Source organism: Canis lupus, chromosome 20 (assembly GCF_003254725.2).
Source record: "Canis lupus dingo isolate Sandy chromosome 20, ASM325472v2, whole genome shotgun sequence".
Classification (NCBI taxonomy): domain Eukaryota; kingdom Metazoa; phylum Chordata; class Mammalia; order Carnivora; family Canidae; genus Canis; species Canis lupus.
The window spans coordinates 42,763,888-42,780,904 of record NC_064262.1 but is presented as its reverse complement, the minus strand read 5'-3'; the positions used below and the strand labels follow the sequence as shown (position 1 = coordinate 42,780,904).

The 17,017-nt window shown below is 42.7% G+C and overlaps 1 protein-coding gene across 1 annotated transcript; it reads right to left on the bottom strand.

Moving 5' to 3' along the window:
* Positions 1-11,087, bottom strand: XCR1 (X-C motif chemokine receptor 1). Its single transcript, XM_025458260.3, has 2 exons — positions 10,949-11,087; positions 1-5,217 (listed from the first exon to the last, which is right to left on the bottom strand). The coding sequence occupies exon 2, from the start codon at positions 5,198-5,200 to the stop codon at positions 4,208-4,210; it is 993 nt and encodes a 330-aa protein (XP_025314045.1). The 5' UTR covers positions 5,201-5,217; positions 10,949-11,087; the 3' UTR covers positions 1-4,207.
* Positions 11,088-17,017: the final 5,930 nt, after the last annotated feature.

Below are 17,017 nucleotides of genomic sequence, written 5' to 3'. Positions count from 1 at the left end.
TTTTTAAAAAAAGATTTTATTTATTTATTCATGAGAGACATAGAGAGAGGCAGAGACATAGGCAGAGGGAGAAGCAGGCTCCTCGCAGGGAGACTGATGTGGGACTTGATTGCAGGACCCCAGGATCACTACCTGAGCCAAAGGCAGACACTCAATCACTGAGCCACCCAGGTGCCCCTTGTTCCACTCTGTATCTCCATGGTCAATATCCAGTCCTCCTCCTGTGTTCCTCCCTCCACCCTAAATCCTAACCCAGATCGCCCATAAGCAGAGAACTTTTGGGAGTTGTATATAATGACGTTGGGCAGAAATGAAGAAAATACAGCCAGAGGTGCATCCATACATGCTAATTTTTAATTTGTGCATATGATACGATGATGCTTTCTGTCTTTATGAGATGATTACAGTAGTAATTCCTATTTGGGGCTGAATCATTGGCAAAGCAAGTACTTTTATGCATGTGACCTCATGTGCATCTCCATAGTGTGGGTAGAGTCTGTCTTTGCATCATTGGCATTTATATAGCTTTACAGATGAGGATACTGAGGGTCTGAGAGGCCCAAGATCATAGTGAGTCAGTAAAGGAGTTTTGGGGTTTGGGTCTAGGGCTCAGGTCCTGAGAGCCTTCTCAGATAGTCTACTTTGGGATCTATTCTGCTGTGCTTTTCTAGACGTGTGGGCCTCTTTGTCCTGTCACATGTAGGTTCCACAAATGAAAGCTGTCAGGAGTTCAGCAATTGGGCAATGTCTGGGCTGATGGGCCCTAGGGAAGAGTTCATGGGAAGCCATTAGGTGGTAAAAGTTGACTGGGTCCCCACTGGAGTCCCTGAGGGACAGTGGGGCTGTCCTAGTGATGACACAGGAAGGAGATGGAGAAAATTTGGGAATGAGCCCTATTAGGCCGCAGTGAAGACACAGGATGGGGCGGGGATACAGTTGGGTGCTTTGAGCTTTGGAGAACTCCGAAGGGCCCGGGCCCAGGCCCCGTCCACACTGGGGCCCACAGTCCCCACTGTTCTACCTGGTGGAAGATATAATGTAAGCAAATGTGGAAAGAAAAAATGGAAGTAGATAAAAGCCAAAAAGATGGTCTCCTATCTACTGACTCAACCAACCACAAACATTGCTGGGCACAGAAGGAGACTCTTGAGCTACAATATGAGACTTGTGCCCTTGAGGAACTTCTACTCTGGCTGGGGTCATTTGAGGTCTGGGGCTGCCCTGAGCTTAGAGTTCCTATTCAGAGACGAGCAAAGTTCCTCCTTTCCTGATTTTGTCCGAGTAAAGGGAGGTAGCAATGCTGTGAAGACATCTTCCCTAGGAATCACTGTGGTTTTTTAATGAGATGAGCGGCAGAAGCAGCAGGAGGTCGGTAGCCCTGTGGTCGGGTCACCTTTTATTGACTAGAGGGGAGGGACAGGTCCACAAGAGACTAGCTGAGGTTGAATCATGGTTCTGTGGGTGGAGAGAGGGGAAGGCAAGAGGTTGTGGCCAATGGAGGGTGTGGTCAAGGTATATAGGGAGTAGCCACTAGCCTGTAGCTTTCTGGCTGCTTTTTTCAGGAGTCTTACCCACAGTTCCCTCTCTGATAAATGCTCCTCTGTCATCCCATTCATACATTTCCTTCTCTGTGCCTCTTCCCTTGTCTTCCCAAGGAACTAGACTGGGAGAAGATGCTCTACTCTCTACTCTAGGGAATGACAAAACATCACTAGAAATTTAAGAAGATGGATACACTTGTGTTTAGTGATATGCTCTTGGGGGTATGGGTAAATGTGTTGAAAGAAATACTTAGATAAGCATCTTTGGATGTGAAGGTATGGGTTGGAATGAGGAGCTAATGAAGCACACCTCTCAAAAGGCATACTCTGTAGTGATGTAAGACCTCCAAACCTGCCTTCTAGGAAGAGTGGGATTAAGGCTACACTGCTTTGGTTTTGGAGGGTGTGAGCAAGAGTCTTCTGCTCTTCTCATCCCTGGGCTCATCCCACCTTCTGAATGAACATTGAATGGAGTTTTAATAATATTAGTTTGAAAGGGGCACTGAATGATTACCCCAATCGGAAGCCTATGGGCTTAGCTCTGAGCCCATTACTACCTCACATCTCCTTCCTTTTGCTGTTTTCTATCTGTGGTAAGTGATGTCCCCAGCTATTAGTTGGCAAGTCCATAAGAGCTCTATCCCTTTGTTGGTTACCACCTAGTTCTCTCCAGCAAGTGCTACTGGCCTAATTCTTAAAACTAGACCTCTGTCTTTCCCAGCCAAGTAAAATGCCTCCAAGGCTGGCCACCCAAATGCAAATGCATAATTGAAGCTGGAGCTGAAGGAGTGGATGCTTTTGTGCTCTCTAGGCTCTAGCTGAGGGCTGTAATAGTAGCTACTTTATTTGGTAAGCATATATTGAGTGCCTACTCTGTGTAAAGCCCTGCTCAAGGACCTATGGAAGACTTTGGAATTCTCATTTTCAAGGACCTATAGCCAAATATATCTAAGTGGAATGCAGGTCAGAATCACCTGGGGAGATTTTCCAAAGGCTCCACTCCAGAGCTAAGTCAGATTGGGACCAGGTCTGTGTGATATGGGAAAGTTTAGAAGGTGAGTTTTATCTATGTCCTTGGATGTGACACTATGGGACAGTGTAAGAGGCAGGCATGTGTACCACTAACTAAAAAGCAAGGTCAAGTATAGCTATTTCCACTGAGAGGGATAAACAAGGTGCTCTGAGGGTATAGACTAAAGAAGAAAGATAAATATCTATAAACTAGCAGCCTGGGGCAGGAAAGGTAGACTGTATTCCCTAGGCACGGGTCTCCAAAATGCATAAATTAGAAGAATAATAACAATTGTCATTATTCGCTCCCATGCAATATATAGTGATAGAACACCAGGGCCAGTGCTTGGCAGAGTGCAAGAAAGACCAGGTTCCTGCCCTCAGACAGTTTGCAGTCCAATGGGGCAGGATGATAAGACATGTACAAGTGTAACTATGACACATGGTGGAGAGTGACAAATGCTATTTTATAGGGGACAAGTAGAGTGCCACAGCACCCCAGAGAGTGCTCTTCTGATTTACAGATAGAGGAGGGCTTCCTGAGGAACTGGCCATTTAGGTGGTAAAAGAGATGAACAGTAGGACGATGCTGAGGAAGTAAGGCCATTGGGGATGGAACCACAGGCATGTGATGAACACAGGCAAGGATATCTCTGAGGGCCTTGGAGAAGGCAGAGTCCACAGGACTGGGCTGTGGGAGTAGAGGGAAGGGAAATGGAGGACTCAGGGATGACCCAGGTTTGGAGCATTAGTGGCTGGAGGAAGCTGGTGCCATCAACCAAGCAGGTGGAGAACATTTTAGGTGGACAGTGATGAAGCTAAAGCATCAGCTCAATATCCAACTAGAGAGGATAAGATGTTAGAGGACTCTTTACCCTGGATGCCTTAGCCAAGGCGGGTACTTCTTTATCTGGACCTTCAGAGGTGGACTGTTGGTACCTGGAGGATTACAACAGTATCTCATTATCTTTATGTCTTGCAGATAAATGCTTCATGTGGAAGGTGGCACTTATTGCATTCATTCTTTCCACAAAAGATTTATAGACTGAATATGCAGGTGCCAGTTCATGTGGCAGACACTGGAGCTATGATATGGGACATGTCTCCCATCTAATTGTGGATTTTCAGAATCCTGATTGCGTCCTGACTTGTTATTTGAGGATGTGTTTATCTTGGCCTTGCAGAATAGTCTCATCCAGCAGTCACTGAGGAGTGCAGAGCCAATCCCTCCAAAGTCAGCTGGCACAACCCTGCAGTGGAGCAGGGGACAGATCATCTGCCAGCAGCCTGCATTTGTACAATTAGCACACACATTGAGTCTCAGACCTCATAAAGTCTTGAAGGACCCTCCTTTCTGGGAATCCTTCCAAGTTTTGGAAGTCTTCTGGACTAAGCAATGTCCGAATGAATGAATTCATGAAGGAATGGATGGTGAACTCAGAATCCAAGAAGTGTTTTTCTGGATGGTGATCTAAAGTTTCCAGGTGGGAGCCACTGTCTGCAGGAGAGGGGACATGAAACCTCTGCAGGTGGAAGCTATTTCTCTCACCCCATCGCCATGGCCATGGCATTCCCCAGCGTGCCCTCCATGATGCTTCTTCCTGCTCCCACTCTAGCAGCTCTGTCCACCTCCATTGGCACCACCAAACTCCTTTTCAATAGAAGGAGGCACCCTCGTAGTTGAAGGCACCTGCGGAGTGAGGGGGAGTGCTGGGTGCCTGCTGCTGGCAGAGCCAGAAGTGCTGGAGCAGACTTTTGAGATGCCTGCGGAACTTGACCCCGACAAAAACGTAGAGCACTGGGTTGAAGCAGCAGTGGGAAAAGGCAACATTGCGGCAGATGAGCAGGGCATAATCTATCTGCTGGCTGAGCTCACAGCTCTGGATGACCCCGAGTTTCAGCAGTGTCTGTAGAAACAGGACCAGGTTGTAGGGAGCCCAGCTGAGGAAGTAGGCCACCACGATGGTGAAGATGAGCCTGACTGTCCGGGGGCGCCGTTTGGATCTTGAGCGGAATAGGGTCCTGAGAATCTCCACGTAGCAGAACAGGATAATGCCGATGGATAGCAGGAAGAAGATGTTGTGCTGGTAGACCGAGGTGAGGAACCACTTGTTTTCTGAGTAGTGACAGCCTTCGGGAAACACCTTGTGGAAGATGGCATCAGGGATGGAGGACAGGATGCTGGTTGCCCACACAGATGTGGTCATCAGCACACGGCACTGGAGGGTGTGGACGCGCAGGGATGAGAGGGGTCTCACTACTGATATGTAGCGGTGGATAGTCATGATGGTCAGGAAGAAGATGCTGCTGTAGAGGCTGATGGAGAAGATCATGTTGAGGAGCTTGCAGAGGAAGTCCCCCAGCACCCAGCCCCAGTGGTACCCCATGGCCCACACTGGTAACAAGCAGGAGAACACCAGGTCTGAGAGGCACAGATTGAGGATGAAGACATTGGTGAGGGATTCCAGGCTCTCATACTTCACCAGGACCCACAACACCAGGCTGTTGCCCACCAGGCTGAGAAGGAACACCAGGAAGTACAAGATGGTGGTGCTGAAGGTGGCAAAGGTGAAGGACTTGGTCTCACACAGAAGGCTCTGATAATCATAATAAATGGTGATGGACTCTGGGGTGCCTGAGGGCTCCATATAGACATGGAGAGCATCTGAAATGACAGAGATGCAGAATTTCAAACCATGTGGTTAGGTGAGGATCAGAAAAAAAAGTGTGGTCCGTGGTCTAGCTACCAGTGATGAATTATATGTAATGAGACTGGGAAATTTGCCAGAACACGAAGTCACAAAACATACTGTTTAGTTTGGGGAGCATTTCTTCTTAGCAAAGCTCTTTTGATGAAGGAAGTGGCACATTCATTTACATTCGGTCATATGCCCCTTGGGACTGGCATTTGAGTGGCACTAAGCTAGACCGTTCTCCCAGTAGGTGTACAAGAAAGAGCAATGGAACTGGATTCAGAGAACTCAAGTCAAATTTACTATATTTCTGGGCAAGCTGTCTACCCTTCCTGAACCTAAGGTCCTCATCTATAGAATAGGACTAATGATCCCCAAACTGCTCCTTCATTTATTTAACAAATATCTCGTGAGCATCTGCCTGCCTGCCTCCCTTCCTTTGCCTCTCCCTCTGTCCCTCTGTTCCTTTCTTCCTCTGCTCCCTCCTTTTCTTCCTTCCATAAAGTCTACAAATCCTGATGGCAGGAAACTTGCTGTCTCTTGGAACAGGTCTGAAAAAGAAAGGAGCAAGCATTTCTCATGTAAACTCAGGTATGAAATAATCTCAAGACTACTCTGGGAGACCAAGTCGTCACTAACACAGATGATCCCTGAAAAGGAAGTATATGCCAAGTGACTTCCAAAGGCCAAAGAAACCATGAGGCCAAAGAAAAAGGCTGACCAATTCCAGCTTGCCAAGAATGGTTTAATAAAGGGGCTTATGGACACAGGTGTGTTTTGGGTGACTGCAAAATGAGTAGCTCTCTGCACCCCACCTCCCATAAGACCTGATTTTATAGCCCTAGAGGCTAAGGAATGTGTAATGGGAGACAACTGGGAGGAGATGTTTGAGAATAGTTGTGTGTCATAGCCATATCTCCAGAGCAGACCAAGGATGTTATGCCCCAAGTGTACCCTTAAGGGTAATTTATTATACAACTGGTTAGACAAAAGAAAGGATGATGATGGTGGTGGTGGTGGTGTGTGGTGGGTGGGAGGACCATGCTCAAGAGGGCTCCAGGTCACAGAGCAGTCGTCATGATGGATTTGTCCAAGATGGCATCAGGCTGCTACATATACTCGCTAACACAGAGGATTAACTCTCTGAGCAGAAAGCTGTCTTATTTGGGAGTTTAGTTCACAGAACATCCTATAGAGGCAAACAAATGGCAATAACCTAAGCATCCAGTTGGAGGGGAGTAGGTAAGAAAACTATATTACAATGAGTCACATTGATTCAATCCCCTGAGTTAGTGAGGTTTGGGAAATGGTGAGATTACAAAACCAGGGGGAGGAGACGGAAAGTGGTTGAAAAGCTGGAACTCTGGTCGAAAGAGGTGAGTGAAGATATAGGGCCCTTGGGAAAAAAGATAGGAGATTGGGTGAAGGAGCTGTCTTCACCACGTAAGAGCCTTCTCATCACCTACTACGTGCCAGGCACTGTGCTAGCGTAGGCTACACACCTGCTCCTTCTGTCCTCTGTCTGTAAGGCACAGCCGCTCCCATTTTACAGAAGAGGAAACCAGGGCTCAGACTGGTGAAGTGACCCTCTTGACTGAATAAAGACAGTAAGCAGGAAGGAGAGAGAGCCAAGCTAGGAGCCGAACATAGGCTCTCCTGCCTTGTGCTTGGAGGAGGAAAATCAGAAGAATAGCCCGAGTTTCTCACTTACCTAGTTTTGGGTGGCAAGAATAATAAGGGGGTCTCTGATGAGTCCTGTTTTGGGTAGTAAGTCAATCATGTCTCCAAAGACCAAAGTGGAGATGATTGCAACTATTACATATTGTTGGTCTCTTTTGTATTCTTTTGATTCCCAACAAAGAATACATATACTTTTGTATGTTTACTGTCTACTTGTGTTTCTTATTTTGAAAGTGTTTATGGATTTTGTTTATTTTTCTGCTTGGAAAAATTTTAGTCTTGTCAACCTGTTGTGCTTTTTAGCTTTTAATTCTGTCCATGCATATTTATTTATTTATTTATTTATTTATTTATTTATTTATTTATTGACATTTAGAAAGTGAGAGTTTATATTTTAAAGGGGAGCTCATCTGACTCAATCCAATTGTGCTTGATGACCTCTGACCTATGCCAGGCCGTGTGACAGATGCTGGATTCTAGGGTGGAAACATAACTAATAAATAGTCTCTATCTGCAAGAGCCTTATAGTTTAGAATGAATTAGAAATTGTACAAATGTCTGGGATTTCCTGTAGTGTGCCTAGTTGGAAATGCAGATATTTGGGGACAGGGCCTTGTAAGAACCCCTCATATCATACAGGTGATCCCTAAAGTCTGCTGTGTAGCTCTTGTCTTCCCCTGACCCAGAGCCAGTGTAGGGCTGACCCATCTTCTTAACATCAACACCTCAGCTGCGTGGTTGGAAATTTCTCAAAATTAAATGGCTTCTCCTGACGGAGAAGGTATCTTGTCCCTCTTTTATTTGAATTTACTAGAAACAAGTAGGTTTATACTCTCAGTGTTGTAACATCTCTGAAGAATACAGAACAAAACAACAGGGAGATGGTTTGGCTTCCTTGGCCGATGTTTTGTGTTGCATCGCCAAGACAGAATAATCACACATCTCTACATTTAGTGTAGTTCACATTTTCTCCCCATATCTGCAGAATAAAAGAAGTCCTTGTGCTGGTCTGAGATGACAGGGAGCCAGTGACCAATCTACTCGACTTCCATTTCTTCCACCTTACCTAGTCTTTTTCTGATCTGTGGTCCTGAATAATGCAGCCTGACTGAGTTGCTAAGAGGACTTTCTAATTCCTGCTCTGCCAGGGACTGGCAAATACTGAATTATTTACTATGGAGAAGATAATGTAAGTGGGTGTCACTTCTCAGTAACGGTTGAGTAAGCTCAGATGTAACCAAGCATTCTACAGATAAAAACCATAAACCCCACCCCCCCAAAAAACCCATAAACTCTGGAACAGAAACCAAAACAGAACCCCAGAACCTTCTTTTGGGAACTGTTGAGCTACGAGAAGATGGTGAATCCTGGAAGAGACCAGGCATTTGAAAGAGGAGGGCAGCTGAATGGAATGGGTAGGATTCCCATTTTTATGTCTTTGGCTTTGGGGCAGGAGCCAATCATGAGGGGCAACTAAAATTCCAGTAGCAAAGTCACAAATTTTTGGTCTTGAAAAACCAGAGGGCTGAGTTTAGGGTAACTACAGCCACTGGACAGGGGAAGAGGGGAGATCACAGGGAGGAAAGGGCTAGAGAGTGAGAGCTCCAGAATCTGTATTTTTACTCTGCCCAAATACTTGGCTGACCTCTGAATCATGAATGCCCCTGTGAATGCTGGAGGCACTCAATTGAAATTGAGCTGCTGCCCACTTCAGGGGAGGCAGAGTTTAGAGTCTGAGCTGGGCATCTTAGTTGTGTGATAACGTGAACAGTATATAAAATAATCATTACTTTTCAAAAGAAAGAAATAATCCAGTCTGCACAACATAGCATCCACAATGATCAGGCTACAATACAACACCCCTCGGCATGTGGACAAATAGGAGAACATGGCCCATCCTCAAAAGAAAAAAATGGTCAAGAAACTGATCCTGAGGTGACCTAGATGCTAGAATTTGGAAATAAGCATGGAAATGCAATTCTTTTCACTGTGCTCAAGGGACTAAAGGAAAATATATCCCTAATAAGTGGAAAGATAAATCTTAGCAGAGAAAGACAAACCGTATGAAAGACCCAAAAGGAAGTAGAAACCCATAACAATAAGATATATAGAAAAGCCAAAACAATTTGGAAGTAAAACAACATACTTCTAAAGAATCTGAGTCAAAGAAGAAACCACAAATGAATTGTAAAATATTTGGAATGGAATAATAATGAAAATAGCACATATCGAAATCCATGGCACACAACCCAAACATACTTAGAAATGTATACCTTCAAATGCTTTTATTAGAAGAAAGGTCTAAAATTAATTACCTAAATCAGCGATTCAGAAGCTAGAAAAATAAAAGCAAATTAAGCCCAAAGAAAGTAGAAGGAAAGAAATAAATATAAAAGAAGAAATAGAGAAACAGGGAATCAAAAAGAAAGCAAATGTACAAAACTAAAAGCAGTTGTTTGAAAAAGTATTTTAAAATGTTTTTTTTTTAAAGTTTTTTAAAACTCTAGTTAGATTGAGAGCAGAAAAAGAGAGGACACAAATTCTGAATAGCAGGTATGAAAGAATGTGCATTACTGATTTTAAATGACTAACAAAGAAATATTATCATCAATTTTACATTAGATTCAGCAACTTAAATAATGGACAAATTTCTTTAAAAATTCAACCTACTGGGATCCCTGGGTGGCGCAGCGGTTTGGCGCCTGCCTTTGGCCCAGGGCGCGATCCTGGAAACCCCGGATCGAATCCCACGTCAGGCTCCCGGTGCATGGAGCCTGCTTCTCCCTCTGCCTATGTCTCTGCCTCTCTCTCTCTCTCTCTCTATGTGACTATCATAAATAAATAAAATTAAAAAAAAAATTAAAAAAAAAAATTCAACCTACCAAAGCTGACATGAGGTGAAACAGCAAATCTGTGAAGTCCTGCCTTTATTAGAGAAATTTGATTAACTATTTTTTTTAATCTTCTTACAGAGAAAAACCCCAGGACTAGGTGATTTTTCTTGTGCATTCTGTCAAACTTTTAAGGAAGAAATAATATCAATCGTATACAAACAATCTGAGATATGGGATGGAATACTTCAAATCATTTCATGGGGCCAGCATAACCTTGATACCAAAACCAGACAAAAACATCACAATAAAGGAAACTACAAAACCAACATCCCTTGTGAACATAGGCACAAAATTCCTCAACCAAGTATCAGCACGTCAAATCCAGCGATATATTTTAGAAGGATAATATATCACGACCAAGTGGTGTTTATCCCAGAAATATGGGTATGGCTTAACATTTGCAAAATCAAGCAATTTAATCAGTCACCACACTGACAGAATAAAGACAAAAACTATCTGACACTTTTTGACCCGTGCAGAAAAGTATTTGTCAGAACCCGATACCCATTCATGATGTAAACTCTCAGCAAATCAGAAATTAAAGGGGTGTTGGACATCTATAAAAGCTATTCCACTTTTCTGTTCCTTTACGCAAAATGTCACAGGCACTTCTGGCCTAGGCTTGGGAGGTCTTGGGGATACAAGAGAGAATGGTGCCAAACCCCAAACCACTGTGAGTTACATTCTAGAAGCCTGGGTCCCTTTCACCTGTCACTGCTCTCCCTCTCTGTTTCTGCTCGCCCACCTCAACACCAAGACAGCAAATTTAGCTTTCCAGTCCACAGTATGTTTCTGGATCAAGACACCCAGGTCTAAATTATCCAACCACCAATAATAACAATGTCTTACCTAAAGGCTTGGAACCAGATAACCCCCTATACTTTCTTCAGTAGAAGGAAAAGAAAAACATGTACATGATAGGTCTGTTCAAAGTACACAGACCAGGTTTTTAGCAATGCAGATTTGAGGGAATCCCCAGACTTGGGGACTCAGAACCTCTGGATGTAGGGCTCAGGACTCCATATATTTACTACCTCTCCAGTTGTCTAATGCCCACCTAGAGTTTAAGAACCCCTGGTACAAGCTATTAACATGAGAGGAAAACAGAAATATTTGTTAAGGAACTCACCTACATCTACACCTCTTTACGTGCGTCTTGAGGCAGAAATGGTGCTTCTCTGTTGTATATTTGTGCTCTAAGAAACTGAAACACCTGCCCTGCCCAGAAAGTTAGAGGAAGGTAGGGGAAGATTGTTGTGTACAGTTTCAGAGGGAGACAGGGAACCTTGACTGATCCCTCTACTTCCCTCCTGGCTTCCAGGCTTGACCCGCCCCAACCCTACTCCCATCCAAGATCTCAGGTCAGAACCTGGCCCCAACACTGGTCACCTGGCCTGTCTCCAAAGGCCGGTGGGGTCAACAATTTAAGGGTCATCTGAGCCCCTGCGTCCCACTGAGAATAGAGTGAGATAATTTTGGAGTTGGAAGGAATCTTAAAGGATAAATTTTTTAAAAGTTGTATTTGTATTTTAGCAAAAATTATATTTTATTAGCATATCAGTCATGTATGATGATGATGATTTTAAATTGAGATAAAATTCATGTAACAAAAAATTGTCCATTTTAAGTTGTGGAATTCTATAGTGTTTAGCATATTCACAATATTTACAACCATTATTGCTATTCAATTCCAGAACATTTCCAGCACCCCTAAGAGAAATCCCATACTTGTTAGCTGTCAATCCCTTTCCCGTTTCCCTCCATCTTCCAGCAACTGCTAATCCACTTGCTGTCTTTATGGTTTTGCCTAATCTGGACATTTCATCAAGTGGAATCATACAATACGTGACCTTCAGTGATGGGCCTTTTTCACTTACTATAATGTTTTGAAAGCTCATCCATATTGCGGCATGTATCACTACTTCATTCCATTTTATGGTTGAATACTATTCCTCTGTATGGTTATACTACATTTCATTTACCCATTCATCAGCTGAGGGACATTTGGGTTGTTTCCACTTTGGGGCTATTATGAATAATGCTGCCCTGAACATTTATGTACAAGTTTCTGTATGGACATATATTTTTATTTCTCTTGTGTATGTACTGAAGTGGAATTGCGGGGTTATATGGTAACTCTATGTTTAAATTTTTTGAGGAACTGCCAGACTGCTTTTCATAGAGCTGTACCATTTTAATTTTCCATTAGCAGTACATGAGGGTTCCAGTTTCTCCATATGTTAAGTGTCTTTCTTTCTTTCTTTCTTTCTTTCTTTCTTTCTTTCTTTCTTTCTTTCTTTCTTTCTATCATAGGGTATGAAATGGTAGCTCACCATGATTTTGATTTACATTTCCTTAATGAATAACAATGTTAAGTATCTTTTCATGGGCTTATTGGTCAGTTGGTATTTCCTTGAGAAGTATCTATGCAGACACTTTGCCTTTTTCAAGTTTGGGTTATTTGGCTTTTTATTATTAAGTTGTAAGCATTATTTATATATTCTGGAAACTAGAGTCTTCTCAGATACCTGATTTGCAAATAGCTTTCCCCATTTTGTGAGTAATTTTAAAATTTGTTGATAGTGTCCTTTCATACACAAAAGCTTTTAATTCATACATACATTTTATATATACGTTTTTCATTCCTGTGATAAATTATATTAGGGTGATGCTGGCCTCACAGAATGAGTTAGGAAGTATTCCCTCTGCTTCTACCTTCTGGAAGAAAATGTAGGGAATCGATGTAATTTCTTCTTTAAATTCACTGGGTCTGGGTGATTTCTGTTTTGGAAAGTTATTAATTATTGATTCAGTTTCTTAATAGTTATAAGCCTGTTTGTATTGTCTGTTTCTTCTTGTATGTTTTGACAGGTTATGTATTTGAAGGAATTGGTCCATAGGTTATCAGATTTGTGGGCATAATATTCCCCTATTTTCTCTTCATGTTGATGGAGTTTGTAGTAATGTCTCCTCTTTCATTTCTGGAATTGGAAATTTGAATCCTCTTTTTCTTAGTCTGAGTATATAAGTTTATTAAGTTTATTAAATTTTTCAAAGAACCATCTTTGGTTTTGTTGATTTTCTCTACAAAAATGGAATCATATTATGCACACTTATTTATCCTTCTTCCTTTAAACAAAGTGGCATGAACATCTTTCCAAGCCTATTTTATTCTTTTTAGCAGCTGAAAAGTATTTCACTGCATTGAGGTGTCATATTTTACTTATTTTCTTGTCAATGCACACTCAGTTTGCTTCCAAGTTTTAAAATTACAATGATATAGAGAACATCAATGACTATATACCTTTAATGCACTGGTATTGATATTTCTATAGGATGGATTTTTAGAAGTGATGGATTTCTGGGTCATATGTGAATTTTACACTTTGGTGCATATTGCCAGACTGTCCTCTATTATGGTTGTATTTATTTACATTTCCACAATAGTGTGCAAGTGTCCCCATTTCCTTTTTAAATTTTTTTTTTATTGGAGTTCAATTTGCCAACATTTAGCATAACACCCAGTGCTCATCCCGCCAAGTGCCCCCCTCAGTGCCCATCACCCAGTCACTCCAACCCCCCCCACCTCCCTTTCCACTACCCCTTGTTCATTTCCCAGAGTTAGGTGCCTCTCATGTTTTGTCACCCTCACTGATATTTTCACTCATTTTCTCTCCTTTCCCTTTATTCCCTTTCACTAATTTTTATACCCAAATGAATGAGACCATAAAATGTTTGTCCTTTTCCGATTGACTTATTTCACTCAGCATAATACCCTCCAGTTCTATCCATGTTGAAGCAAATGGTGGGTATTTGTCGTTTCTAATGGCTGAGTAATGTTTCATTGTATACATATACCACATCTTCTTTATCCATTCATCTTTTGATGGTGTCCCCATTTCCATGCACCTGATCAAAATTGGACATTACTGGGACGCCTGGGTGTCTCAGTGGTTGAGTGCCTGCCTTCGGCTCAGGGCGTGATCCTGGAGTCCCGGGATAGAGTCCCACGTCGGGCTCCCTGCATGGAGCCTGCTTCTCCCTCTGCCTGTGTCTCTGTGCCTCTCTCTCTGTTTCTCTCATGAATGGACGTTACTAACTTTAAAAGTTTTAGTCATTCTGAAAGGAGTATAGAAGTATCATGTTGTTTTGATTCAAACTTTATATTATTTTTAGTTGGGCATACTTTCCCACAGCTTTATTGGCCAATTGTGTGTGTGTGTGTGTGTGTGTGTGTGTGTGTGTGTGTGTGATTTTTCTTTGCCAAAGTAGATAATTATCGAGAGGACTCATATAGGAAGTGTTCGACAAATGTTTATTCCCTAAATATGAAGACACAACTTGAAACTAAGATGTTCACAATTCCTCATATTTGGTTTCAGGCTGGATGAAGGTGGAACTGAGTTCTAGCCTTATATAAACTTGAGACGCAGAAGGGGGAAGTCCAGTCTTGGAGACAGCACAACATAGATAGGGGCCTGGCCACCACAGTTAGAGTCTGGACTCAAGTGTAGAGAAGTGGGATTCAGGGCAGAGACTAGCATCAGAGGTCTTTTGCATCAGCATCAAAATGGGACCCTTGACAGGTATTAATTGCTGTAACAGGAACTGCTGACTCTAGATCCCCTGGGTCTCATAATCTAACTGGATCACATACAAGATAGATGATTCTGTTTGAGTCCACACACAGGAGACCAGGCATAAGCATATGTACATCGGAGGTCTTGCAACTTTGGGAGCCCTTGGAAGTACATTCCAAGGGCCTCACTGGGTGGTACATTCACAGGGAATATCTTCAGTCACAAAAATGATGAGGGCCACTTTGAGTAGCCACAGAGGCTAAAGATCTCATGGAAGGGTTAGAAGGAAAGAACACTGGAATTTGCGGATGACAACACAGGAGACCACTTCATGTACCTCATCATTAATTGAAGTCGGCATTGTGGGGTTGGGAGGACAAGTGCTGAGGTCCTGTCAGTGGAGAGGAGTGTGTGCTAGAGCCACTGTAATCTGGGCTTTGAGGTTAGCATGATCTTATTTGAAACAGGCTGAAGAGCTTGGGGGTCCCTCTAGTTATACCAGTCTAAGGCAGAGTTAGATCTACAGGAGGAAATTAAACAGTCTTAGTTTCAAGAATTATAGACAGACATAACTCCATGAAGGTCACAGTATGTCACCGTGCAATAGGGCTTCAAAGTTATTTTTTTACAATTAATTATATTATTATTATTGAATAGGTAAAAGAATCACAGGAGTCAGTGCGGATCATAGATCAAAATCAAAGATACATATTGAAAAAAAACAAGAACTCACAACTCCAATTAATAACAAGTAGATAAGTAAATAGGTGAGCGAGGAGGGCTCTGCTTACAGGAGAAGCTAGTAGGTAAATGTGGAGGTGGAGCTAGGGTTGGAAGATCACTGCAACTGTCCACAGAGAAGGTTGGTTCGGGCAAGAGCCTCTTTGCTAACTCTAGGGTTGGAAACTTTTAAGGAGGGGCAGGATATCCTCATGGTTCTAAAGTGTCTCCACACAGACTACTTATTAGTTACAAAGGTAACAATTGTAATTATATAGCAGAGGTATTGGACAACTCCTTGACCAAATGATCAAATTCAACATGCCCAACAAGGGGCAGGTGGATGCCATGTGCTTCAAGATGTGATGTCCTGAGGAGGATACAATATGGCTCACATAATATTCCAGACAGGGATGCATGACCTGAATCTGAAGATGGTGAATCATCATCAGACAGACTCAAGTGAGGAATGTCCTGTTAAAAAGCAGGGAGCTCTATTCCTCAAAAATGTCAATGTCAAGAAAGGTGAAAAAGGCTGAGGAAAGTTTCTGATTCAAGGAGGTAAAGGGACAGGAGTGCAGTGCATGGCCCTAGATTGGATCCTGTGCTAGAGGCAAAAGTGTTGATGCAGAACATGATCGCATCAACCGACTAAGCTGGGACACCCATAAGCAGATTAGATACAAGTGCTAGGTCAACACTGAGCCTACTGATGTTGATAACTACAGTGCAGTTACGTAGTTTACATAAGAGAATGTTCCCATTCTTTGGAAGCGCACACTGAAATATGTAGGAGTAATGAGTTCTACAGTTTACTTTCAAATAGCTCAGGAGAGTTGGACCGAGTGCACATGATACTGCCTGTGTGGTAAATGTTAATAATAAGTGAATTTGTGAGAAGAGTTTGGAGGTGCTGTTGATGTGGTCCTTATACTTGTCAATTTTTTTCTGTTTGAAATTATTTTTCAAATGAATAGCGAAGAAGCTTTTAAAAAACAAACGTATGCTGTGTAAAATCTTACTTCCAATCTGCCCCCACTCCCAGACCATTTGTATTAATTCCTTGTGTTTCCTTCTAAAGTGTCATTTTGCAAGCACAGGCAAGCATGGATATTTATGCTCAGGTTATTTTTGCCTAATGTCACAATCTAGAGATTTTTTTCAGCCTCTCATAAAGCCACACCTATAGGGTCTTCCTTTTTAATTTCTCCACTAGTCTTTGTTATCAGCATAACATGCAGGAGTGTCCCCCTTTCGCTGAGTCAGCAATAACAAATGCCAAATCATGATGACATCCTGCCTTCTCCTTCCCGTGGAGGCAAGGGACCCACAGCTCTTCTGGTTCATCTCAGGAAGCATCAGGCCCATCTAAAGCAGTGGTCTGTAGACATGACTCATCAAGCAAATCTTGGGAGCTGATAATCAGCCAAAAGCTGGAATGACCAACCTAAAGAAATGAGGCAGCCAAGGCATCTGTAATTTGGAGTGCGAAAAAGAGAGTTTCTCCTAAGTTGTATTCCTTGGTGCCTTCTGAAGCATGGGGCTCAGGCCAGCAAGAAGGAAACAGAGATCCTCAGACGCCCCTCTGGAAACTCTGATTCCATTACTTCAAGATGCCTAAGGTAGTTAGAATCTTCACCTGTACAGTGGGAGGGTTTGCACAGAGAAACATCCGTTTAGGGAGCCACCATTACTCGGCCAAGTATTGACCTGATCATAAGGAACATCCTGAAGAAGGTATTATTAATATTCAAATTTTACAGAGGAGCTAGCAGAGGTACCAAGATGTGAAGTCACTTGCCCACAGACAAAGAGCAAGAAAATAGTAGCTAAGTGGGCTTCAACCCAGCTTATCTGGCTCCAAGGTCTCAGGTTTCTGGGAGAAGTCTTGGCTTAAG